The following is a 26,252-nucleotide window of genomic DNA, read 5'->3' as shown; positions in this document are numbered from 1 at the left end:
TATTAGAAGTCCCCTCACATCATAAACATTAAAAAGGTCTTCCTCCTCTGAATTGTACAGCCAGCTGCTCACCTGTTACAGCCCCTCCAACATGATTTAAGAAAATAAACATGATGAACATTATGTGTAGAAACGTTAGGATTCAAGTTTTTTTCATGAGATGATGAAACATTCCTCCGTGTGTTACAGTTAAGTACCATGCCTCTTAATTTAAATAAATTATGATCATCCTAAACTCAAGTACTGGACAGCGACTCTCCTCCATATAACGAACTCCTGTATTACTGCATAGTTCAGCCCGCCCACACATGGACGGCCTGGAAGTCTTTGTTTTATCAACATGTTTAAACAAAAGTCCCAAACTCTGAGCAATGATTCTGTCTTGCTGCAATAATGTAAGTTTGCTACATATTCCTCTGATGAAAGCAAAGAGACGAGCTGAGAGACGAGATGAGCTCAGAGCCAGCAAACAAAGATGACTGTATTGGAGAAGATGCTCTAAAGGGCTGAAGACGGACACTTGTGAATACTTTAAAGTCTTTAGGCCTGAAATAAAATACTAAGATTAGCCGGATCAGGTAGAAACCCTTCACACAGATGGATGTGTAAACGGTCAGGTGTCTATCCATCGTAGTTAAAGTTTGAATTTATTCCTCTGTATGAACCGGTCCAGTGATAACCATCAGATAAAATGCTTTATTGTCCGATAAAGCTTCTCTGGGCATTATGTAAAACAAACCGATGCAGTAAGTAGATGGCTGGCAAAGAGTTCAGTGATGAAGGGGGGAGGGGGAAGTGGGGGGCGTTCAGAGACCCAGACTCTGAACCCATGAGACGCAGCGGAAACAGAGAGCGAGGAAGCCTGTGCCCAGCAGATCGCCCAGGGCGGTCAGGTAGGGGATGGAGAAGTTATCCGGGTCAAGACTCCTTCTCCACATCGAGCGGATGATGAGGTCAGCAACATAAAGTAAGATGGACACCTAGAGGGAGAAGTGTGTTATTCATGTGCCAAAAGAAAAACAACTTTACATTTTAATAAACATTTGTGTTGAACTCTGTGTTCCACCAGTCACGTATTTAAATCACCCCGTACTTAGGTTCACAACAGTTTGCACAGAAGCGCTTTACGACAAGATGTCAAAGATGGATTTGGAGAAAATGGAGAAACGTTATCAGCAAATTTGGATTCTGCTTGAGCCCTCTGACTGTTTAAAGCTTGTTTTTTTTTGCCCCTGTTACTCTGCCAAATGTTTTTGCTCAAGGTGGATTTATGTTGGGTCTTTGTCAGTAATATGAACAAGTACAGTCAGGACCTGCTTTTTGTGAAGTTTCTTAAGATAACATTCATTATAAATTGGTGCTTAAAAAAAAAGTGCTAAAATATTGGTGCTAAAAATAAAGAGCGATTGATTTTTGAAACCAGTGGAGTCGCCTCAGTGGCCATGTCAAAGTCATATCTATGGTCTATTTGGAACATGCTGGTTGGTGCTGACCGAGGGGTCCTTCAGTTCATTTGATAACATAATGGTGGTACGATCCACTTATACTTCAGCTCGGCTCAGCTGCTCAACGTAGCTCTCTGGAGTTATTATGTGTTTGATATCTGATGAACCAGGCTTGTGATCTCAACATCAGCTTCCCATGAGTCTTTAGAGCAGAAAACTATTTAACAACCATGTCATCTTTTCTGGACTCAGGCTGATATTTAATCGGATGTTGATCCCCAAAAGAATATAAAGTTTACCATTGACTTGGTGCCCAAGGACACATAATTAAATTTTGCGAATCCGCCTCACAGCGCTGTCTAACATTGCATGTTGAACAAGATTCAGATCTTCTCAAACTGTTCACAGCTGGCCTGTTGACGAGTTCAGAGAGGTTAGCGTGGTAGGGCTTTGGTGTACTTTTTGGTTCTGTCCTGGAACAAATCTGTATCTCACTGAGCTGCTGAAATACCAACACCTGGCACATGATCATTTCACAGTTAGGTAACAGGTGAAAGCAGCCATTTTTACCACCAGACTGAACACTCATGACCTGCTGGTGACTGCTTTCATGTCCTGTGAAACTCCAGGACCAGCTAAGTGAGGGCCAATGAGTTCATGAGAAACTAAACTGTGTTTGTGATCCATCTCAAACAAACTCTTTGTCGGGTCAGTTTACCTGTAACACAGCAGCACACAGGTAGCAGACGGTGAAGGCTACAGAGATTGGCGCCTCGTCTCCCTGCAGCAGAGAGATGGCGTAGAGGAAGACCAGGTGACCGGGGACGACCAGCATCAGGAGCACCCGAGCTGATTTGGAGTTCACCCCTGGGAGACAGAGACAAGTATGTCATTCAGTTTGGTACGTATAGATTCCCTTTCTTCTACTCACTGAGTTGTGAAAAGTGAACTTAAGTTAAAGCATTCTGCAGCTTTTATGTCAGCTGAACATGCACAAAGATCAATCTTTAAAGCACCTTTAAGGCTTCATATGTGATTTTTTGATCGTTGTGTTAGCATGCTAATGCTAGCGATCTTTATTATGCTCGTATCTTCACACTGCATGTAAATTTACCTGAAATGAGCGTGATCTAGAAACACAGTTAAGCAGTGAGTACAGTATGTTATTCTTCTTTTCTCTAGTCCCTTAATTAAACAACTTTTATACACGAGGGGAGAAGTCAGCTGGCCGTCCTGGCGATGTAAACAAACTGAAGATAGGACTCTGAAAACTCTGAAAGCATCACAGACAGTGGGACTCGGGTGTTACACCCATTGTAGACAGTCATAACTCACAGAGTTATTTTCAGAGGATATACTTGATTTATATTACATTTAAGTGGGAAAAATCACATATAAAGCCTTTAATATAGCGATGCGTAGCTTAAAGCTTCTCCAGTAGTAGCTCATATCTTAATCAGAAAATGTGCATAAATACAGTTTGTGGAAAATTGGTCCCTTTCCAGGTAAATGAGCCTCATTGAAATAGACTCCAGTTCACAAAGAAACAGCCCCGATAGCCAAACATAGAGCGGGGAAAATTAGCCTAATACTGTATAAGTGGGTAGTAACTGAAACCCAAAAATAAAGGCCATTACAATTTGGCTTTTCCAGTTATTGCAGCAGTAATTGCAGGTAAAGGAAACTACTGCCATGGAAAGTGTGCTTGAGTGCGTGTTCTAAAGGGGATTGTTGGAGCCAATTTTTTTTTTATCTTTGCAAGACACCCAACACAACACTGACTTTGTATTTCAGTGTAATACCGACACTGAACACTGGGTGGAGTTTGGGGTAGGCTGTGCATGTTTAATTATGTATTGGATGTAATGAGACAGTTATGCACATCATTGATCCTGATCATGAACTAAATAAACAGACTCTGGTGGAAAAGAGTATCAGACATTTATTTGATGCAACGCCGTCCAGAAATAGTTCCATAACTCACACCTCAGCGGTGACTGCTTTGGACAATGTTGAGTTTGCTTTAAAATAGTCACCACAAAGGATTATGGCTTTTGGATTTTAAGACCACGTCCTGCCCACTGGATTATAGGCGCTAATCACTGATTCATACAAATGGCAACATGTATGTCTTATCTATATCTTCTGTCCTTGAGACAGGGCGGGTAGATGCTATCACATCATGGTGCTATTTGAAACTTCTTTTCAAAGTGGGAGTGCTGGTAAAATCCTTCTGTTTAAATCTGAGTCCTGTCGGAGGAGCGCTTTGGTTGAGAGATGATGTGTATTATTGCTGTTTGCCTTCAGAAAGGCCTTTGCTACCTGAGGAGAAGAAGGTGATGCAGGGATTGGGCCAGTTCTGCCTCATCTTGTAGGGCAGCACCCCGGGGATGCTCCAGAAGTGCAGGTACGTGGAGATCCTGCTGGCCTGAATAGCCACCAAGTTCCCACCGACTCCTGCACAGAGGGACAGAGAAGATGGGCCACATTAACTTTATATCGCTCAAAACAAACAGAAGAGTTTATCATGTTTGTACAAAGGCCTCACGATAATTAACAGGCAAGCCTTGACGATGGATGTTGGTTTGATAACCTCTTCTGTTCTTTCTGCTCAGGGAGAGTTAACGAGTTCAGTATCAGTTACCCTCCACCTTTTCATCGCCTGCACACAAATTAAGCCAAGTAATGACACAAGCTTGGCTCCGTCCTTCACTCAGCCAGAGAGCGGAGTCCATACTAAGAAGCCAAGGAGGTCCGGAGAACATCTGAAATCTGGCCTGTGGAGTCAGAACCAAAACCCAAACTAGAGCTGCACCCCATTTATCATCGAAAGAGAGAAGGGACACGTGCATATGGAAAGAAAATAAACCATATGCAGCCATACGGCTCTAAAAGTGAAATGTGACTCTGCTTGTGTAAAAACCATTAGGTGCCTGCTCTGATATTTTGGATCAGCTTGAGAAGTCATTTACATGTTTTTTTTAAACTGGGCCCAGATGTGTCCTGCTCCGGAGTTCACCAGGGTAAACCGTGGAAGAGATGTCAGATAAGTCTTTATTCTCTCCTTCTTAGGTTAAGCCTTTTTGTTTGATTCACGTCTTCAAAAAGCCGCAGTTCGCCTGAATGCAGAACGAGTTCTTTCCAGATCCCCACAGTCCATTTTAATTTAGGTGTTGACAAGGAAATGAGCCCAATTCAGTTACATCAAACACCTCTCCAAGAGTATACCCCCAAACAACAGCACAGATTGTTTCCTTTTTCCAAGATGGAAAACACTTGGGGGAACATTTAGTCAAATATAATATGGGTTTATAAGCGATCCAGGGAGGGAGAATGGGAAATTCAAACCAGATATGTGAATTTGGAATTAATCAGAATGTTGCAAAGAAAGAGAGAAAAAGAAAAGGAGGAATAGAGACACAGCAGGGAGATGGGCAGAGACTAAATGAGAACCAGTGACAGCGAGACGGGATGGTTATTAGTGGCTGCTGTCGGCTGTGCCAGGACGCTGGGTGTGCACCATTAGTGGTTTATATCGACTTCTCTCCTATGCTCAGAGGATGCCTGCATGCATCGCCTCCCAGCCAAGACCGCTTCACATCTGAAGCTGCTTCTCTTTGGCCGCCACTCCTCTGCTGTGTCTCCGGGCAGTTTTCATCATTCAGCAGCTTTATGGGGAGAAAATCCACTTTTTATGTTAGTAAAGTAACAACAGACTCATAGTTTCATTCTCTGATTCATATGTGTGATTAGAGCTTTGTCTTGAGAAAAATAAGAGCTGCATGTAAATCTAAAAGGTCAACTTAAGCTTTAATGGATCAGAAATGGGTTAGATCACAAAACAAATACACTCTTAATCATGTTGTTTTCTTTTCTTCTCCTTCTATCTTTACATTTTAATCTTGGACTCATGATCTTCCTTCTCTTAAAGAAACATAATGTCCTTTATGCTTTTATTAAATATCAGACCATACCATGGCCTCTTGGTTTATTTGTGTGGAAATCCTTTACCGTGCATTCTTTCTAACGGCCAGCAGGGAGCGCCTTCACTTCTTACTTGATTTAATATCATGATAAACATTTACCTTTTGAGATGCTCTACATGATGTCCTTTGTACATCAGAAACTTCTGCTGCTTTCAAACATACTGCGATACATTTCTACGTCTTTATTTCCACAATTCAAAAATGGTGAAAGTGAGTTTAATAAATCTGCTTTAGAATAACTTCACCTTCAGAGTCAATTGCTAGAAACCGAGGACACATTTTAATACAAGATAAAAAAGCAAACTCATCTTCTTTAGGTTTGTGACGTCTCAGCAGTATTTACTGTAACTGTCTGACATCACACACTTCTTACCCTCAGCTGAATGAGTCACTACAGAAAACTGCACGACCCCTCCTGACACAACGTGTGAGTAAGAAAAAGAGTTTCAGGGAGGAAGAAGAAACTGGCAGTTGTTCAGTCAGTTACTGGAAAGAGGAAACTCAATAAAAAGTCATTAAAAGAAGCACAGTTGTGTTATTGGGGATCAGAGATGCACTCAACATCGCTTCTTGCTGCAGAACTTAAAGTTATTATTATTCTGTTCTGACTGTGGAGTCTGGCTTATAGTCAGTGTGCTGCTCAGATACATGGAAGATGCACCCAACCAGCACATCCTGTACTTCCAATGAAACTTTAATTTTTGTACAAGAGCAAGTTTTCAATGTTTGACCGAGTCTATCGGCTTTCATTTAATTCATTCTGAGCTCTGCTGTGTGTTCGAGGTCGAGTCAGGAGAAATGTTCTTCACAGCTTGTAAACACAACATTCAAACTCCGCCCCTCCTCCTCGGCTCAACTGCAGGGTTAGCACGTACGTTTACTGCTTGTATAGCTACACTGCAAGCTACCTGAGAATATTACATTTGTTGTAATGGAAGTCTTTAACTTCAATAAATAATTACAAGACTGAGAATAAACATCTGCTGATAATTAGATTTTTTCTTTACTTTAACTCTGGACAACAACACTTGAAAAACTGCTGAATTGCAGATTTCCCTCTCTCTCCCATCATTTTATGATCTGCTTACCATTGATGACGGGTGTGAAGGCAGCCATTCCCTTAAAGTTGGGATCGCTCACTGTCTTGTCCAGTATGAGGCCTCCGAAACTGGAAATCACAAACACAGAGGAAATGAAAAGGAGCCACATGCCAGGAGAAATATTTGAGCTCCAGGCTGATATTCTGTTTTCACGGATTTAATGACAAATTCAGAGTGCTGACTTGTTGATCTTATTAAACACTTTACGACCTGGACGGATCACACGGCTCTCTCTCCTCTGCACTGATCATTTAGTTTAATCTCTATTTGATTACAAACTGCTGTTGTGTCCATCAGTGTTAACTAATCCCATTCAGACACATTCACACTCTGCCAACGAAGCAGAGGGAGAAACTTTCCCAAGTGTCTTGCCCGAGGACACATTCACATGTGGCTGAAATAGCCAGGGATTGTCCACCAGGGGGCGCTAAAATCACCACACACAAAAAGGTCCTCACAGGCGCTTTAATCACAGCTAGTGTTAAACACAATCAAGTGGATTTTGAGTGCATACCTGCTAATGGACATGGCGACTATAACGGGCTGCCACCCGGAGCGCAGAACCTCCCTGATCTGAGGGTGCCGTCGAGCCACCAGAACCCACAGCGGGATCAGAGCCAGGAAGACCAGACACACCAGTGGGGACAGGTACCAGACATCTAAAAAGGGACAGGTGGAGAGAAACACAGGCAGTCTTGTTAATCCTCTTCATAATGACGGTGAAGAAAGACGTTTGTAAAAAAAAGTTAAGAGCTGTGAAATGTTTTATTTTCTTTGATTCAGGATTCATCTCTCTTAATCTCTGAAATCACAGGTCTGTAGTTTTATTCATTTGCATTTCAAAACAGTTTTTGTTGCTCATGAAAAATGTTTTGGAAACTTCTCCTACTCATTGTATATTTGTTTCCTGTGACATGTTGCAGAAAAGTTGGGACGTCTTATTCAGTTTTTATGAGCAGCTCACACAGTGTTTGTTTGTTTGTTTAAAATCAGCGTTGATTCTCTTCGGGGTTCTGAGCGCATGTGAAGCACGCTGCAGCTCACAGGCTGTGCAGAGAAAATTCTTCATGTTTAATAATACAGATGATAGCTAGCCTTACTGACACACAGTAGTCTGCATGTCTGGTTGACAGCCAGCGCTTATAAAACACTGCGCTTTTTTTTCTTCTGTGCATGTGTTTGTGATGTTTTAAACGGGTGATAATCTCTGGCTTTAGGTCAGCTTTAATCCTGCACTCCACCTCATCATACATGCATGTATACTTTTATATTACACACACTTACACATGGAGAAACACTTTTTTTTTGTTTTTACACTGACGTTAGAGTACAGGGGATAAAACTCACTTTCTTTAGAGCAGTACAAATACAGGCCACGCCACTGAGATAAAGTCAACAAGAAATCAACAAAGACCGGTGAGCTAACACATGAGGTGCAGGACAAATACACACATACACTCATGGATACACACACCATGAATAGATGTCCAAGGGAATAACTGTGACATTTGCTGCCATCTTGTGTTCTGATTCTCAGCATGGGAAATTCAAATACTTATTAAAAATGTTACAACTCATCTTGTATGACTACAAACCAGGATATCAACACTTTGCTTGTTTTTTGGAAGAATAAATCTCGATGTGAACATTTGCTCACCGATGTACTCGTAGAGCGTGCTGCTGACCCCGGCCAGCAGGGACAGCGTGATCAGATCCCCCAGACTGGCAGCGATGGGGGTGGCCACGTTGTCAGGGTTGATCCCCACCTTCCTGGAGCCGATGATGACGCCGATCATCACCAGGCCTGCAGGGAGGGGACCGGAGAAATACATTTATTTATTTTATTTGTCAGTTATTTAGAGATACAACAACAGACAGAGTCAGAAATCTGGGGGAGAGAAAGCGGGGAATGACATGAAAGGAGCCGCAGGTCAGATTCAAACCCGGGCTGCCTGTTTAGAGGACTGTAGCCTCTGTACATGGGGCATGTGCACTAACCACTAGGCTGCCAGTGCCCCCCGATCGGGATGACCTGTACAGCTTTGTCTCAGAGGTGGAAAGTGACACATAATTCTGATTAACTTTACAAACTCTGCTTAGACAAGAAAAGTTACTACCTGAGAGAATAACAACCTTTTATTATTAAATTACAAAATCTCAGCGAGGAACCTATGGCTTTTTAGTGGTTTAATAGAAATGTTATGACCTCATTTTGAGTTATTGTTTGTAACATTTTGAGTATTTAGGAGCAGAGCGTTTGTGCTGAGAGTTGTACAAACTGATATTCAGTTTAATTTAAGAGATGTGTTACAGAGTTCATTGAAGTAGCTTACCTAAGGACAGAGCAGCTACAAAGGCAGTGGTGATGCTGCTGGCGCAGAGAACCGCTGCCTGGTCCAGTTCAACGCCCCCTCGAGAAATCGCCCCTAAACACACGGCGGCCACAGCTGCCAGGAAGCCCACCACCGTCGCCTGAACCTGCAGGGAGCGAAAAGAAAAGATTAACAATCATTAGTTAATAAAACCATAAAGTAGATGTTCTTTAATATTTACTCCACACAGATACTATGGTAAGCTGTGTGAGGTTTTTATCTTACCTGTATGAGGGCCAGGTTGCTGCACACCATGGTCCACTGTTTATCAGGTTCGTCCATTTGGCCTGTGTTGGCCTGAACACATCACGCATCATGCACACACTTACATGAGCACTTTCAAACATTCAAATATAGATTTATTTTATAGGAAGAGTTGACAAAAAGTTCATGTTATAACTACTCAAACGTCATGAATGTTAGAGAATAACTAAACAAAAAGGTATCGCAGTACTGCAGTCCAAATCCAAAACATTGTAGAGAGCCGTCTGTGTGGACGCCTGTCCCAAACAAAGACAGGGTCATTTCATAGACTGCATAGAAGTATCTAAAGCCCAGGCTGTTTTAAGGTATATGTTTAAAAAATGTTAAAGCCATAACATTCAAATCCTCCAGGGGGCAGCTTCTGCAAAATCCCTTTCTGTGATAACCCAAACAACACTTTACCATGAGTGGAACAAATGAAATTAATCATGTTAGCCTGATTGACTCTATCTATGTAGGCAATTTTAGGTAAAATATTGTAAAATATGATGCATTAATATAACTGGCAATCGTGTAATTCAACAAACAAAGCTTTAAAACCTTCTTACAGCAGTGGAGAGGCGAGCAGCCAGGGTCATCTCCAGGTTTCCTTTGAGTCCAACCAGAGCAGGCACCAGGATGAACACCTCAGTTATCACCTTAAACACCTCCCAGTGCTGAGAAACACAGAAACACAAACACATATAAAACACATCATTACAGGTCGTTCAGTTCTTTTATCTTTATGCTAAAACATTTAAAATCTCAGCACAACATCAGCAGTGTCATCTGCACCTGCAAGGATGAACCCTCTGCACCTTGTCCCCGACTGATGCTCTTAAATAAGCACATCACATATTCTAGACTAACCCAGTAGCCTACTTTTTCCTGCTTCCACATCTCTGAGCATCGTCTGCAGCCATGCCACAGCGCGCAGGTTCAGCAGGTTTACACAAGACGTCCGGTTCACAGAGTCTGCATCACATTTTCTGACAACAACCCCAGTTGGCGGGTTCAAGACGCTTTAGATCTTTAAATAGATGCACGTATAAATAAAAAAAAAACATTGAAGCAGCTGCCAAGAGCAGAGTGATGTGGAGCAGAGGAAGGGAGAAAGGGAATTAGAGATGAGAGGAGGGAGTGAAGGAGCAGGACGGAGAGGCAGGAATAGGGAGGAGAAAAGAAGAGGAGACGATAGATGATATAATGACCATGAACTGTAGATTTTGTGGCATGCTGTGTTTTGTACTAGTTAGGCCATCAAGCTGTGCACCGAGTAGAAGCCAAATCTACAACACCTTGTTTTTCAGTTCGGTATGACAAGATTTAAAGATCAAATATTGTACAGGATCCCCTTCATCCTGTTCCTCTAACTCTAATATGTGTCTCTTGTCAGTCTACAAACCCCACAATGATGAGAAAAGTCCATCCTCTCCGTCTTTTGCCTGCTCCACTTTTCAGAAAATGTGTGCTCAAACAGGCCGTTTGGAGATTTTCCCTTCATGACATCACAAAGGGCAGTAACCCCTCCCCCAGGTGGGTGACACTCCCACAGCTAGGTGTTTGTTCTGCCCTCTGAGTCTGCCTTCTCACCGTAAACAATAGGACATGGAGAGAGAAAGCCAGAGACACTCAAGCCCTTCCAGAGAGGGGGCGTGGTAAGACACCGCTCATTTACATATTTAAAGGTACAGACACAGAAACAGCCTGTTCTGAGCAGGGCTGAAATAGAGGGGTTTATAGACATGATCAAAAACAGACTGACACTTATTAAAACTTGATGGAGAGGAGAAGAATATGTGACCTTTAATCCTGCAGATGCCTTGACAGTGAAGGCAGTAAGAAAGGATAGAAGAGCTAAATCGATTTACCACTATACTAGTCTGCTCAGCCGCAAGACTTTTAACACCACGTTCAGGAATACATGAAAGATTCATTTTTCATTTCGTGCCACTTTAAAAAGAGCACCTTAGAGAAATGTAAATGTCCAGGTCCTGTTCTGTTAGCCTCGAAGGTTATGTGGCTTATTCCAAATGTCTTTATGTTCTTATTGAGTTTCTCTAATGCTGCTGAGCGTCTGAGATTTGTTACTTTGCTTTTCAGCAGCAATTAAGGCTTAAAGTGAGAGAAATTACATTAAGAGGGTGTGTTGTAAAATACAACTGTGTTATGAACCCGTTCACACTGACACTGCAGCGCTTGAGAATAACACTGTCTTTTTATGAAGTTACTTCAGAGTGAAGCACATGAAAAAAGACAAGACAGCTTATTGCTCTACTCAACCCAAGACATGAATGTCACAGTAAAGATCCCATATTGTCCTCATGTTCACCTTTCATGTTGTCAGTCTGTGAAACCTTTAGAGTAGCTTTGCATGATCTGCAGCTCATGAAACTCTTTATTTATCTGTCAGTAAAAACCCTGATTTCAGCCTCTGCCTGAAATGATTTGTTTCAGCTGCTGTCTCTTTAAGGCCCCCCTCCCCAGATGCCCACTTTCTTCTGATTGGCCAGCTCTGTGGAAGTCTTCCAGGGGGCAGAAAGCTGCAGTGTTGCCAGGGGAGGCCTGCTCTCCAGTGCTGGGAGAAGAGAGCCTATGTCAATGTCTTGGTTTCAAATCGGGGAAACTATCATGTGACTTACAGAACAAGCCATTTAGCGCCCTCTGCAGACTCATCCTGGGATTACTCCAACATACATTTACCTCATAATCTGAGATTTTGCCCACGTTTAGTCTGGCCGTCCAACATTGGAACACTATACATGACGTATACATTTTAAAAAAGGGGTCAGCAGCTTTAACAGAAAGGTGAATTAATGAAAACAGTGATAAAGGGTTGGTTTAGTTTTGGACGCCAGCAACCACTTCTTAAAATAAACAGCAGTATCTTTATTTAGGTGGGACCAGGTGTTGAGTCTACGGTTAACCACTGTTGAAAATTGAAAATGAAATTAGCTTCATGCCCTTTAGACTGTTTGGGTTTCTTTGCCAGCTATGTAACCGATAGCAACAGTCATTGTTAGCTTTAAATGACTGGTAATTCGATCCATCGTTTATTTACTGGCAACTCAAATGGGAAGGTGGTAACAAGGTTGAGGGGGCTAAAGAAGACCACATGGGCAGAGAGGGAGTGAGTACAGTGTCTGGTAGAGGCGTGCTTTTTGTGGCTCGGTTTGAGCGTGCGTCTATTAATAACCGACGCTCTCGAGATCTGGACTGGTCGGTCTAGCTGACGGCTGTCATGTAGGGAGGTTATCTTGGGACATGGCCCACTTCTGCTGTAATGCTGCTGCTTCAGAGTGATGGATGAGAAGACAGTTTTACACTGTGCTAACACTTTACAATAGTTATTGATTTCACAATTATTGATATTAACACGTATCGCTGCAGGTAAAGGGTGCAGACATTATGTGACTGCAGTATCTCTTCTGTGTGATACCCAGATATCCAAGTCTCCTCTACCTACTCCCTCCCCGGCCTCCTTCCTTTCATCCTCCAACCACTTATTGAATTAACTGTTCACTTTTATCCCAAAGCTCTCCTCTCCCCTCCCTCCCTCCCACATCTAAATCTAATTCACAATGCCTAGAAAGGTGGATGTTACACAAGGTTTCATCTTTTGAAAATAAAACAGGATATTCAACCTGGGGGGAACAGGATTTCTTTGAGTGCAGGAGTTGCTTTTGTGTTTCTATACTCTGTTATCCAACACTGCCCTTCATCTTTGATCCGTGCGAATCTTCAAAAAGTCTACCGCTGTCCAATTATATATTCAACAAATAGAAAAGGGAGTTAGAGAACTGGTTGAATCATAAAGACTGACTTGCAAATATAAGATATTCAATGCAAGGCCAATGTTGGTACAAATCAAAGTTATAAAAGTGAAGCTGGCTGATATGAATCTAACCCAAGCAGCAATCTCTGACCCACCACTGTTTATTGAATCTTTCTATCCATCCTTCATTAAACTGTCTACTGTACAGCCGTTTATTCACAGTTTGTGCACAGCCACCAACCTCTCCACTTCATTCATTGATCCATACCGACATGATAAACTGTCTAAGTCTATCCACAGAGTTGGGAGAGTCGATATCTAACCAGACACTACAGCTTTAAGTTGTCGTAAATCAACACTGGAGCATTGGTTTTTATGTGGGTGGGGGTTTAAATATTAAAGACACCTTTAAATAAATAAAAAATGACCTTGTAACCGAGAGCTTGAAGGACCTGTTGCATTCCTGTAATTCAAGCAAGCCAAACTATCCTTAGTGGACAGACATGATTTCAAAATATCCAAGAAGGACAGGAGTGTGTTGAAGTGTTGGGTTCCAGACTGTAAATGGCAAATACACTAACAAAGCAAGGCTGACTGTCATTTAAAACAGATAAGATTTGATGCTCGATAAAGATGGGATGGTAAAGAAGAAAGGTACTGAAAAGCGGTTCTAATAAGTTGACCTATGATGCTGAACCCCATTTTAAAGGTTAACATAGTTTTACAATGCTGGATGCCTAGACTAAACGCTGGCAAAGTTTGAGATCATGATGTAAATGTATGTTGGAGTAATCCCAGGATAAGTCATCAGAGGGCGCTAAACCGCTTGATCTGCAAATCAAACGATAGTTCGAAACCAAGACTTTTACAAGACGACTTCAAGCCTCTACATTAGCGGTTTAAACCACTTACACAGACTCTCTTCTCCTAGCACTGGAGAGTAGCCCTCTCTTGGCAGCCCTGCAGCGTTCTGCAGTTGTAGTTAGCAGTTAGCAAGCTAATGCTAGCGATCTTTATTATGCTCGTATCTTCACACTGCGTGTAAATTTACCTGAAATGAGCGTGATCTAGAAACACAGTTAAGCAGTGAGTACAGTATATTATTCTTCTTTTCTCTAGTCCCTCAATTAAACAACTTTTATACGCGAGGGGAGGAGTCAGCCGGCCGTCCAGGCGATGTAAACAAACTGAAGATAGGACTCGGAAAACTCTGAAACCATCACAGACAGTGGGACTCGGGTGTTACACCCACTGTAGACAGTCATGACTCACAGAGTTATTTTCAGAGGATATACTTGATTTCTATTACAATTAAGTGGGAAAAATATAAATATAATATAAAAGACTTTAAGGCTAGGTACCACACCTTGGTAGAGGAGAGCCTCATTCATAATGGTGATGGTTACAGTGTTGATATCCCTACGACATGTTTAAGGACAAATCTGTAATTCAAACGCAGGCAACCAAGACAAGCAGCAGCAAAATTCTGTGCAATGTCAATACACCAACTCAACCACTGTCATCGGTCAAGACAATAACTTGTTGCGCTCACAAATCGACTACATTGGACACAAAATTGCATGAGTGCATGAGGCCTGGTAGGTAAATGTCAGGATGTTCTTATTTGGTCACTTGTGTAAACATGCAGTTCCTCTTGATGTCGTTTGCAGATAATGTGTGGAAGACACCTATGTCATCTTAGATGTAAGATCGGGGGATATGTGGGGAAGTGTTTAATGTTTGATTTCTGGCTTCCATTGTTAGATGAAGACATCTTGTCAACAATTATTTTGTAGTTCTTTCAATAGTAAAGTATCTAAAAACTGACCAAATCTTGTCAACGGTAGTGTAGTCCAAGTATCGAGATATTTCAGACAATACTCAACACTATTCATCCACCAATCAACCAAACTTTCCAATTCCATGAATGGCTTTTTTCCTGAGATTTTCCTACTTGTATAAGATCCATAACAATCCCAGCGGAGACCATCCCGAGCCCTGACACCAGGTACGGCACGATGATCTGTGCAGCGATGAGCCAGGAGCTCTCAGGCAGGAAACCATGTTCTGATCGAGTCAACTTCCACGTCACACCTCGTAACTTCTTCCCCTGGTAGCATAGCTCCACCTCCAGACGAGTCACCACCATGTTGAAAGAGGGCTCCAACGTTCAGTTAGCCCATCTTAAAAGTTACTTCAGTCCAATTTAAAACACGTCTTGATTTGTCCAAGTTATCTTGGTTTGAGTGTCACTTTTCTGATGAAGTTGTCATTTGGTCTAAACCAGCTAATGTTTGTGTCCTTGGTTTAAAAAGGAAAGGACAAACTTTTCAAGCAGCTGACCTGTTTTGAAAAACTTAGATCTTGTATTATCTGTGCTCTTAAAGGTTTAAAAGATCGTTGGTCTTTGATCAATCATGACATCGGACAAGTTAGTTGGAACGAGCTACTCCCTCGTCTTCAGAGGTTTAAGACAATCAGGGAAGATATTGTCCAGTTAATCCAATTTCTATCTTTTCTCCAAGGCAAAATCAAAATTAGAGGCTTTAAATCTAAGTTGAGAGGGAAGGAGTGTGGCATCTTTGGCCCAGTGATGACTCAGCAGCAAAGAGGTTTCCATTTGTCAGCATCACCGGGGAACAAGAATCATTAACACCACGTCTTACTCATAGGGCACAGTGTTGGTCTATCAGCACTGACGCTCCACGTCTGCAGTTCAAGTTTAAGAGTGCCTGTCTTCATCCGACCTCGGATCTTAAGTAAAGGTGGTTGACATTCACAAATGGGGGAAAGAGAATGAACCTGACAACGATAAGTCAAGATTGCAGGAAGTTCTGGTCCTTGTCCAAGATGCTGTCATCTGCTCCAGAGTCCATTTGATGATGTATTCAGTCTTTTAATTAGAGTTTGTTTGATTTGGTCCTCAATCCATTTAATCCAGTCTGAAATCCATGTGACCTCCAAAGTAAAGGAGCAGCTGTATCCTCTAAATGAAAGTAATGATTGATGTGACTGATTGACAGCAGCCAGAAGACACAGAATAGTCCAAAAAGGTCCCTGAAGTTAGAAGCAAAATTCCTCCATGACTCCGTCACTAAAGCTCCTCTTTTTGGACAGGACCTCAATGACATTGAAGACAAAAAAACAGACAAACTGAATCTCTGTAATGTCAATAAGTGATGTGAAAAGGTCCTCTGACAGGATGCAGCAGCCGGCTCCTTGAGTGCTTCTCTCTTCCTGTCAGCATCAGGGTAGTCCTGCTCCCTCCGCTCCGCTCTGCTGTGCTCTGCCGTGCTGTGACGTAGCAAAAGGAAGAGGCAGGGCTGTCTGCACTGCCCGACATGCAAACTCATGAGAGGGGGAAAACAACCGGCTTACCGCTTCACACTCGCTCTCCCTTTTTCTGCTTTTCTGTGCTGCGTGTCTTCCTCTCATCCTACCCCCGCTCACCCTTCTCCATGTGACATCCTTTCTGCTACGTCGGCCGGTCTTGCATCCCTCTTTTTTCTCTAATCTCTCTCTCTCTCTCTGGAAATCGTGACTCATTCTTTCTCTCGGTCCTTTGCATCCCTCTCTACCTCCAGTTCACCTGCTATATTTGCTATATTTGTGCTGTGATCGTGTCGGAGGCCCTGCCGCTTTATGCTTCCTGTCCATAAAGATTAAACACACTCACACTCTAGTGGGTTACTGAAATATTGCCCTGCTTTCAAAAAACAAAACTCCCCTGAGATTAAATATGATTTCACAGCACTTTTAAGGTCAGGAGAAACAAAACATCACTTTACCTCCACCGTGTTCTCGTGCTTTATCAGCGCGGTTACTTCACCCTTCTAAAGGGAGTTGATGCTTTTTTATTTCCTCATCAATATCAAATCAATAACTTGATTCCTGCCTCCCTCATAAAGGTCTTTTGCTCTCTGAATGATTCATGTTTGAGTGTTCCTTTTGTTTATGCATCTCAGAGGCTAAACAAGAGATGAGAGAGGTTGGCCATTTTCCACAAAACAACTCAACATCTGTCCTTTTGTTTCCCAATCTTAACTTCGATTCATCATGATAAAGGTCTCCTAAAGATTTACACAGGATCATGTTTCAGGACAGACATAAACAAGCTGCCATTATGAAGACTGTTTCATTATGGCCATGCCTTTATAACAGTGACAGGACAGGGGGAGGATTCATGCTTAAGTGTTCCTTTCATTTATGCATCTCAGAGGCTAAACAGGAGATGAGAGGTCGGCCATTTTTTCACAATGCAACTCCACTGCGCTCTCTCTCTCTAAATAAATAAATAAAGGCATCAAAAGCCCAAAAATAAACACCAATAAGGTGAATGAATACAAATAGAGATAAATGGTAGATTTAGTTTTGGACGCCGGCTACCCCTTCTTAAAATAAACAGCAAAAACTTAATTTAGGTCGAGTTTAATCTCAACAAACTCACTTAAGAACGTAAAAGTCCAATGTCTAACATTTTAAACAACTTGATGTAAGTCCAGTCAGACAGCTCATGTTTGTACCGTTTAAAATATTTACTGCAGCAGATCACAGTTTGTGTTTGGCGTCCAGGATCCGACCTCATCACTCATCACAGTTTTAACTAACATGCAGAGATATGAGGAGTGATGGGATGTTGTCTTAAACCCCCGAGCCGGAGCCTACAGGTGGATGCTGGGGTGGTGGTGCATGGTGGGGCTGAGCTGGCAATGAAAGAGCGGAAAATCTTGCAGCTTAAATAAACCGTTAATGGGAAGGAGGAGTTGTCGGGTGATCGTTGAGAATGAAGCGTGTCAAGTGTGAAATCAGTGCTGATCGAGTTGATTGTGTGAACTAGCTCACAAGCATCGCCTCATTTATTAGCAAACAATATCACCGACATTACTGGACTGTGTTTTTGTATCAAGCATCAGTCGATCTTAGAGGCTGGACAAATGTGGAAACTTTTCCCCACATCTCCCACATTCATGAGACGTAATGAATGCATTCATATGATGTAAGGACGATCGATGTCCTTTTTAATCCAATGAGAAATTATTCTGGAGGAGTCAAAAATGTAAAAGCACAATTGTGTAATAAGCAGCTCAAGCTTGGGGAGCTCAGTGAGAAAAGAAACAGCAATCCACGTCACAAAGGGGGGTGGAAAAATCATGCTGGCAGGTATAGGATGTAGGATGTATGATGTGGGATACAAGTTATGGGTTTGAGAAGAGGAAGTGGAGGTTTAGATCCACAGACTGTAAGAAGTATATTCAGATAAACTGCTCTGAATGTCCTTCTACGTCCCCTCTGCTTTGGGACACAGCACTCAGCCAAACCCATCATGACTAATTGTCGTCCATCAGACGCAGGGAGGGAAACAGATAGTGCAGAGGAAAGGGTGTTAGAAATGCTGATGAGCAACAGATGGAGGGGAGGGGGGGGGGGGGGGGGTCAAGCTGAATGAGGAGAGAGACTGGTGTTTATCAGTGGATGACAAGAGAGGAAGAAGAAGTTGTGAAGCAGACGGCAGAGTGTCTGATTTCCCTCAAACACAGCTGGCTGCAGACGGGCGGCCAGAGACGCCTGGCAGAGGATGAAGACACAACCGGAGGCCCACACACACACGCACGCACGCACGCACGCACGCACGCACGCACGCACGCACGCACGACTGGGAAACACGATACCAGTCACAAGATGAAGAGAGGTCTCCAATAGCATGCTGAGAAGTTTGTCATGTCATATGAACTAAGTCATGTCATATGAAGTCAAGTCAAATACCTGGGGGAACATTATCAAGAATGGTCTGCAGTGTGCTGTTTCCTCAGATCTAGACGGTTCCTGGTTTGAATCCCTGTTGGACAGGTGACTCTCTGTGTGGAGTTTGCATGTTCTCCCCGTGCATGCTTCCTCCCACAGTCCAAAGACATGCTGGTTAGGTTAACTGGTGACTCTGAATTGCCCGTAGGTGTGAATGTGAGTCAACATTAAGGACTACATTACATGTCAGCCCTGTGATTGACTGGCCACTAGTCCAGGGTGTAACCCCGCCTTTAGTCCAGTGACACCCCCCCCCCCCCCCCCCCCGCGACCCCGAACAGGAAGATGCATAAATAATGGATGAATTATGATAAAGGTGATTCAGGACTGACTTGAGTGATGATGTGCATCACGTTTAGTTTGGGCGTCCACTCCATCATTATAACAAAGATCTGCATAATAAGTCAACTTTAAGGACTGACAGTAAACGGAGTGAATTATTTATTGCACTTTACTTTTATATTATGATGATGATGAAGATTACAATCTCCTAAATTAAACGGGAGTCTCTAAAATTCTGTTTATCTATCAGGGACAGTGCATATTTTAAACATTAGCATAAATATGTCAGAAGGTCAGTTTACAGTGAACTACAGATTTTTAAATTAAGGCTTTAAGGTCGATCCACCGCACCGTTTCCCAGCAACAAGGGATTTATTTTTCTCCTCTTGAAGGGCACGTGTGTAAACTAAAATATCACCAAAAGCACAAACACGAGGACGTCGTAGAACATGTTTATCCAATCTACAGAGAGTGACGGCTGAAGTTTTTTTCACTCCATCAGAAACTTGTCTTGAAACTAAAGTTCTCAAACACGATGACCACTCGGAATGATTTTTGTGTTGCCGATGTATGATATGATATAAAACCAGAACAACACACTTACAAATAAGCATCAGTATCATGACCGGCCTCGTGGCTGCACACTCACCATTACATTGTCCAGCACCATGCCGGCCATCACCATGCCCATCCCGGCCAGCAGGTAGGGAAAAACCACCTGAAGACAGATAGCAATCGACGACTCCTCCTCCACTTTGGCCACGGACACTTTGGGCTTCTCCTCCGCCGGCTTTTTAGCAGGAGGCTGGAGTAAGGGTGCTGACAGGAGGTCATCCTGGCCGTCTAGGCTCCCCCCGAGGGGTCCACTGGGACTCCCACCCGGGTTCTTCCCCTTGGAGCGGGACTTTTTGTGTTTTTTCCTCTGGCGGGTCTGTTGTGGTGGTTTCTCCTCACCGGGCATGATGGGGGTGGTGCCTCAATCTGAGGAAACAGAATAGATTTGGATACTTGGTGAGTCAGGTGTTGTTTGACCTTCTATCTGAAAGTTCATTCACAATATTATGGAGACGCTAAATGTTACGAAACTAGATATGAATCAAGAATAAATTAATAAAGTTAGTGCAAGTAAAAATCAAGATTCAAAGCTTGAGTCGACCTTTCACTAAGTTGGTAAAATAAATGAAAGTGGAGTGTCTTTTTATTGATTTTTCTATTTTTTTATTGAAGCATAAACACACAGTTGTGTTTTAACGTACAGGAGCCGTTACCAAGCAAGAAGAAAACAATTAAAGGTGTGAGATTAAAGGAAAATCTGCGTAATGTGCCCGTAGACCCCGAGTGACAGCGAAGCAGAAGGGTCAAAAACATGAGAATAAACTAAAGAATAAGATCAATCCATTTACTGACTGAAGGTTAAATATACAGCTTTTGCCCTTTTAAATACTGAACCTGACAAGTTGATTTAGTTGTGGGTGCTCTCTGAATAAACATCTCAAACATCTTATTATCCCACTGTCCTGATTACGGCTACATTTACCTAAACCGTTTTATTTGTTCACCCAGCTATGTTTCTCTTCAATGACAGGAATATCATGTATTCACGTAAAATGTAAATTGCCATGGCAACAGCCACATTACAGCCCGCATTAGTCTATGCATTGTATGTGTTTTATCTGTCCATTTAATATGTTTTCAACTACACACTTAGTATGTCTTTACCTGTGCAATAAATACTTTTCTGTCTGTATACTTTAAATGTTTTTATTTGTATATATTTTTTTTTTTACTGTGCCATACAGCCTCATCAGCCACATCTCATAGTCTATTTATCATTTATATAAAATATAATTTGTCTCTCTTCTCTTGTTTGAATGTAACTTGTGTGAAGCTGTGGAAATCTGTACTTCTAATGCCGTTGTAAGATTGTGTAAGCTTTTTATTCTATTTCTATAATTTAATTTGTGGTCAAATGTCAATGATTAAGCTACATCAATAGCATTAGCACTTAATTGCTAATCAGTTTTCCATGACATGGCAAGTTATCTGAAGCATTAGGAAACCTGTTTTGTTTTCTCAAATCGTAAAGACTATTTTCAGTTTAACCTTAAAAAGATAAGAAGTAAGGGCTAAATATACTCAACAGAGAGCGTGTGGACACGTTTCCTCTTTTCTTTACAGGCTACTTTGTGTCTAATTCATCGTAAGAAAGGACGTAGACATGACGTCGCTAACAGTAAACACCTGAAGTCTTTCACCTGTAAAAAAAGACAGGATGCAAAACTGACAGCAACCACTTCACCACTTCATGTAAATCATATCTGTAGTAAAACACCCCGAGAAGCTTCTGCTGCTTTAAAAATGAAAGCTATAAATATCATAGACTGTGATAAATACACACTTTATCGACGAGAGTCCTGCAAATCTCGCGAGTTGTCCCGGCGTCTCTGTAGGTCCATTAAATGAGCAACAAAAAGTAGGCTACCCAAATATCCCCATGACAGGCACTCCTCCACTGAGAGCTGCCATGTGTACAGGGTACAGACCATAATACTACCGAAAGCCCCGGTTACTACGGTTACACAACTAGGCGCTTTCTGATTGGATAAACACAGTGGCACCGTGTAGCCCCGCCCCCCACATGTGGAGAAAGTGAGCATGAGGACACAGTAGAGAGGAAGCTTTGAATCCTTCCTGTGCTCAGTTAGCTGATTTCGTCTTTATCATGATAAAGTCATTAAATATAGATAAATATAAAGTTTTATTTAACATGTCAGGACTAATTTTAGATTAAAAAAATACAAATACAATCTCCAGAAAAAAAGGTTCAAATGGACCCTGAAACAGAACAAATATAATTTTTAACAGTTTTTGTATTTTATATTGTGTGACAGTTACACTGAAACCATCAGGACAAGAACATAAAGCACAACCATGATTATTTATTTTGTTTGGACTGAATTTCCAGTGAATCTAAAGCGTCTAAACCTAGCAGCTGAATAGCATTGGTTGCTGCTATTAAGAGCAAATCTGTGGGAGGACATTGCTGATAATAGACACACATGCTCAACCAACATACACCCACTTGTTAAGGGTTAAAAAGTCAGAACAGCTGTATTTCCTATAAGCTTCAGATGGCTGGATATAGTCACAAGATTCGTTATCAGAAGCTGAGATTTGATTTATCGTCCTTACCTTTGTCTCCAGAGCTTGTATGGATAAGTCTGTGCACTGCTGCAACCTCCTGGAATAACCCCCCCGTATGTTTCTGCGTGTATGCGAGTGAAATGTGTGTCTATATTTGGGCTATGTGTATGTTCTGCTTTCTGTTTGCTGTTGCATTTTTGGACATGCTGTATGTTTGTGTGTTAAGCTCACCATATGTGTTAGTGAGCGAGGGTGCGAGCTAGTGCGCATGCATCGTGGGGGCACCGTGTTGAATTTCATGGCGCTGGCAGATAATGATACCCCCCTCCTGTCTCCTTCCATCTCTGGTGGGCCGATGACAGCGGCAGGAAGACACACTTCTTCATTCATAGAAATATCAACAAGATGGTGTTTAAAATTTGTGCAACACCGGCTTCATCGTCATCAGCCGGATTTTGGCTTTTTATCCTTAAAGTTCGTGGCCATCTTTGAAGTGATTAAAATAATAAAAGTAGTAAAGTAAACAAATAACAAAAGAGTACATCTTTTGGGTTCATGGCATTTCTCTTTTGTCCTCCGCTGTAACATCAAACAGCACGGTGATGTTTTATATGCAGCCCACTGTTGCTTGTAATGTGAAGCCGCTTTGCTGTGACATTTCTGTCACGTTGATGTTGTAAATACTTCAGAGGTCTGTGTCTAAATACAATCCCTACTTGTGTATTTCATTCACGTAGAGGTCAGAGTGGCTCATCTAAAGCTGTAGCTCAAGATATAGAGAAGGGATCCCAGTTTAACTCCTGGCTCCTCAAACCCACAACGTGCATGTTAAAGTGTCCTGCAAAATCCACTTCACCATTTTCCTCTAACACTAATATATGTCTCCAGTCTGTCTACAAACCCCCCAATGATGAGAAAAGTCCATCTTCTCCGTCTTTTACCTGCTCCACTTTTCAGAAAATGTGTGCTCAAACAGGCTGTTTGGAGATTTTCCCTTCATGACATCACAAAGGGCAGTAACCCCTCCCCCAGGTGTGTGACACTCCCACAGCTAGGTGTTTGTTCTGCCCTCTGAGTCTGCCTTCTCACTGTAAACAATAGGACATGGAGCGAGAAAGCACCGAGTACACCCAAAGCCCTTCCAGAGAGGGGGCGTGGTCAGACACAGCTCATTTACATATTTAAAGGTACAGACACAGAAACAGCCTGTTCTGAGCAAGGCTGAAATAGAGGGGTTTATAGACATGATCAAATACAGGATCAGAGTGGATTTAGAACAAGAAACTTCACACACATGTTTTGAGGAGATCTGAGACTTATTTATATTTGTTATAAAGGAGGATATTATGCGACCTTGAAGTTCAGTTCACCATATTCCCCTGAGGTCACACTCAGGGTGGGAAACTCAAATGCTATCATAACGTTGTACTGCTGTTTTCTGCTTTTTGACATTTGCAGCCTAACCGTTTTGATTTCATCCCAGCGTTTATAATGAGCAACTTTAGAGAAAATATGAGTGAAAGTACAGTAAACCTTGCACTATGGAAGCCCTAAAAGGACATGCATCCATACATTTTATTTTTCTCCATTGTCCCATGATAACAAGTATCCTGCATTTCAGTTATTGTCAGATCTTAACTCATTCATCTCTTGTTAGCTCGGGATAATGTCATGCTGCTGTCAGAGTGTCTGCAGATAGCTCCTATGAACCTGAGGGAGTTTGAAGTAATAGGAGGAAGTAAAAGCCCCCTTCCTGCTCTTAGTGCCAACACAACAAACATTACATCCTTAATTACTGAAGATAACACAAACCAAGGCACTCAAGGGCGGCCGTGGCCCTGAGCACGCTTGAGTATTTCAGCAAGAGTATGATCCTGTGTTTCTGAGAGCCAGGGGTGAAGATGGCCTAGTGGTTTGGTTGCACCCAATGTACAGAGGCTATTGTTCTCCAAACAGGCGGCATCCCTAACCACATTCCCTAAGCGCTTCTTCCTCTTCGTTAACAAAAGGCAACCTGACTTCCATCTTTTCTCTGGCAATACACACTATAACCACTAGAGGTCGCCACCCACATACAACCTTTTATATGGGTCTAATCAGCAGTAAATGTTTGGTGGGGGACAGCCTCTTTCTCCCCCTCCACATGTTCACTTTGTAAAGCAGGCTGTCTGTGACACATCTGGATCCTCTGAGCACAAGCCGAGATAACCCTGATGACATCATCATGACATCATCGGTGTAATTTAATCAAACTTGGTAAAGCTCTCTTCAGAGCAACGGGAGCCTTAAAACAGCTGTTTCCACAGGAGTCACTCTCATGGTCGATATATGTTAATGTAGTGCCTAAAAGACAACAGAGAAATATTACCTCATCCAGCTTATTGTTGACCTGCTGCTGCCATGGAAACAATCTTGAAGGTGTCAAATTGTCTGAATAAAAGGTCTGAGCCTTGAGTAAGGATGGTCTGCACCTAACCCTCATATCTAACTTTGTGAGTTGGCAGCATGGTGTGATGACATTTCATAATGTGTCCACTAGATGGCAGCATAGATTAAAGAGAAAGAACCAAGCAGGCCTTGGTTCATACCTTTTCATTTTTAGGACTTCTACAAAAGACGCAATCACCTGACAAAAGTCTCACCTCTTTGTCACTGTAGCTAAAATTAGGGGCTAACAGAGAGGCCTTTTTTTTATTTTCATAAGAACACTTGCACAGTTTAAATTTGCACCTTCCTGCTGCAAGCTCAGAGGCTCGTAAAAAATGTTGAAGATATTAGAGTTGACAAGTGTGAAGGGCGATTTTCCAAGATCTTAAAGTGGGAAAGGCTCAGTGAGTCTCAGTGGCATTGTCGGCATGGTGGTCTGTTTGGATGATGAGTCTGAAACCGGCTTTAAATCCTGCTCTTATTTAAGTTTACAGTAACAGGATCTATGTTATAGTTTTGGATTCCTTTATGCCTCCACTCAGAGGTGGAAAGCCCCTGGAGGTTGTGGAAATCTGGCTTACAGGCTCTCACTGTTTATTTTCAGCTCATATTAACTTTAACCAATACCAGACTGAGATTGCATTTTTTTTATGTTTTACTGTACCTTTTCTGTCATGTGTTTTTTATGTGCATGTGATTTTTTTTGTGGTGTTCTCTTTCTCTTTCTCAGTCTCTCTCTCTTCAGGTCACTTTTGCTGTGTGAGCCCCTACATTTTTAGAAACCTATTTAATGCCTTTCTGCACACGTATGCACAGTCAGATATATCATACATGCACACACACACAAAACAAAAGGCATTCTTTGCACAGAGGAGCTGCATTCAACTGTGAAGCAACCTGATGTGTAAAAGTAGGGACATGTGAGAACAATGAACGGTCCAGCTATTCTCATACTATCACCTGTCAGACTATTAGGTTGGTTTAGTAGGTGAAGCCGTAAGCCGTCACACTTATTTTAAATCAATTCAACCTCGATAAGTTCCTTTACAGAATCAGTTAAAGATAGATGAAACAGGTATTCTGCTTATATGGCATGAGGCAGTGAACATGGTAATTTGTTAACAGACATTTTGACACCTTCAAGATTGTTTCCATGGCAGCAGCAGGTCAACAATAAGCTGGATGAGGTAATGTTTCTCTGTTTTCTTTTAGGCACTACATTAACACATATCGACCATGAGAATGACTCCTGTGCAAACAGTTGTTTTAAGGCTCCCACTGGTCCGAAGAGAGCTTTACCAAGTTTGATTAAAAAATACTGATGATGTCATGATGATGTCATCAGGGTTATCTTGGCTTGTGCTCAGAGGATCCAGATGTGTCACAGACAGCCTGCCTTTCAAAGTGAATGTGTGGAGGAGGAGAAAGAGGCTGTCCCCACCAAACATTTACTGCTGATTAGACCCATATAAAAGGTTGTATGTGGGTGGCGACCTCTAGTGGTCATAGTGTGTATTGCCAGAGAAAAGACAGAAGTCAGGTTGCCTTTTGTTAACAAAGAGGGAGCCTTTAGGGGATGGTGGCCAGCTCAAGAAAATGTAGTCGCCCAGAAAACAAAAATCAATCAGGAGCAAATGTTGATAATTCACTTAACGATTCCTAATCATGCTTTTTCT

The 26,252-nt window shown here is 42.1% G+C and overlaps 1 protein-coding gene across 4 annotated transcripts; it reads right to left on the bottom strand.

Annotated features, from left to right (window-relative positions):
* Positions 1-676: 676 nt before the first annotated feature.
* On the bottom strand, positions 677-22,379 carry LOC109981559 (solute carrier family 41 member 3). Of its 4 annotated transcripts, none has more exons than XM_065961098.1 (11): positions 22,198-22,379; positions 19,655-19,986; positions 9,716-9,823; positions 9,129-9,200; positions 8,865-9,009; positions 8,189-8,335; positions 7,046-7,190; positions 6,520-6,599; positions 3,768-3,902; positions 2,164-2,312; positions 677-980 (listed from the first exon to the last, which is right to left on the bottom strand). In XM_065961098.1, exons 2-11 carry the CDS (start codon positions 19,964-19,966, stop codon positions 807-809), a joined length of 1,467 nt encoding a protein of 488 aa, XP_065817170.1. In that variant the 5' UTR covers positions 19,967-19,986; positions 22,198-22,379; the 3' UTR covers positions 677-806. The 4 variants fall into 4 exon arrangements, with proteins under 4 accessions (XP_065817170.1, XP_020486051.1, XP_029132527.1 ...); XM_020630395.3 differs by lacking the exon at positions 22,198-22,379 and adding an exon at positions 21,404-21,534; XM_029276694.2 differs by lacking the exon at positions 22,198-22,379 and adding an exon at positions 21,261-21,284.
* Between the last annotated feature and the right edge of the window lie 3,873 nt (positions 22,380-26,252).

The sequence above is a fragment of the Labrus bergylta genome, chromosome 12, assembly GCF_963930695.1.
Source record: "Labrus bergylta chromosome 12, fLabBer1.1, whole genome shotgun sequence".
Lineage (NCBI taxonomy): Eukaryota > Metazoa > Chordata > Actinopteri > Labriformes > Labridae > Labrus > Labrus bergylta.
The sequence above is the reverse complement of the archived record's forward strand: the minus strand, read 5'-3'. Positions and strand labels throughout refer to the sequence as shown.

Excerpts from the sequence above, each read along its gene's own strand:
- LOC109981559 (XM_065961098.1), bottom strand. The coding sequence starts at position 19,966 with ATGCCCGGTGAGGAGAAACCACCACAACAGACCCGCCAGAGGAAAAAA. Across the intron at positions 6,600-7,045 it reads GTCGCCATGTCCATTAGCAG|TTTCGGAGGCCTCATACTGG; the intron begins GTATGCACTCAA and ends TGTGATTTCCAG. Across the intron at positions 3,903-6,519 it reads CTTCACACCCGTCATCAATG|GAGTCGGTGGGAACTTGGTG; the intron begins GTAAGCAGATCA and ends CCCTCTGTGCAG.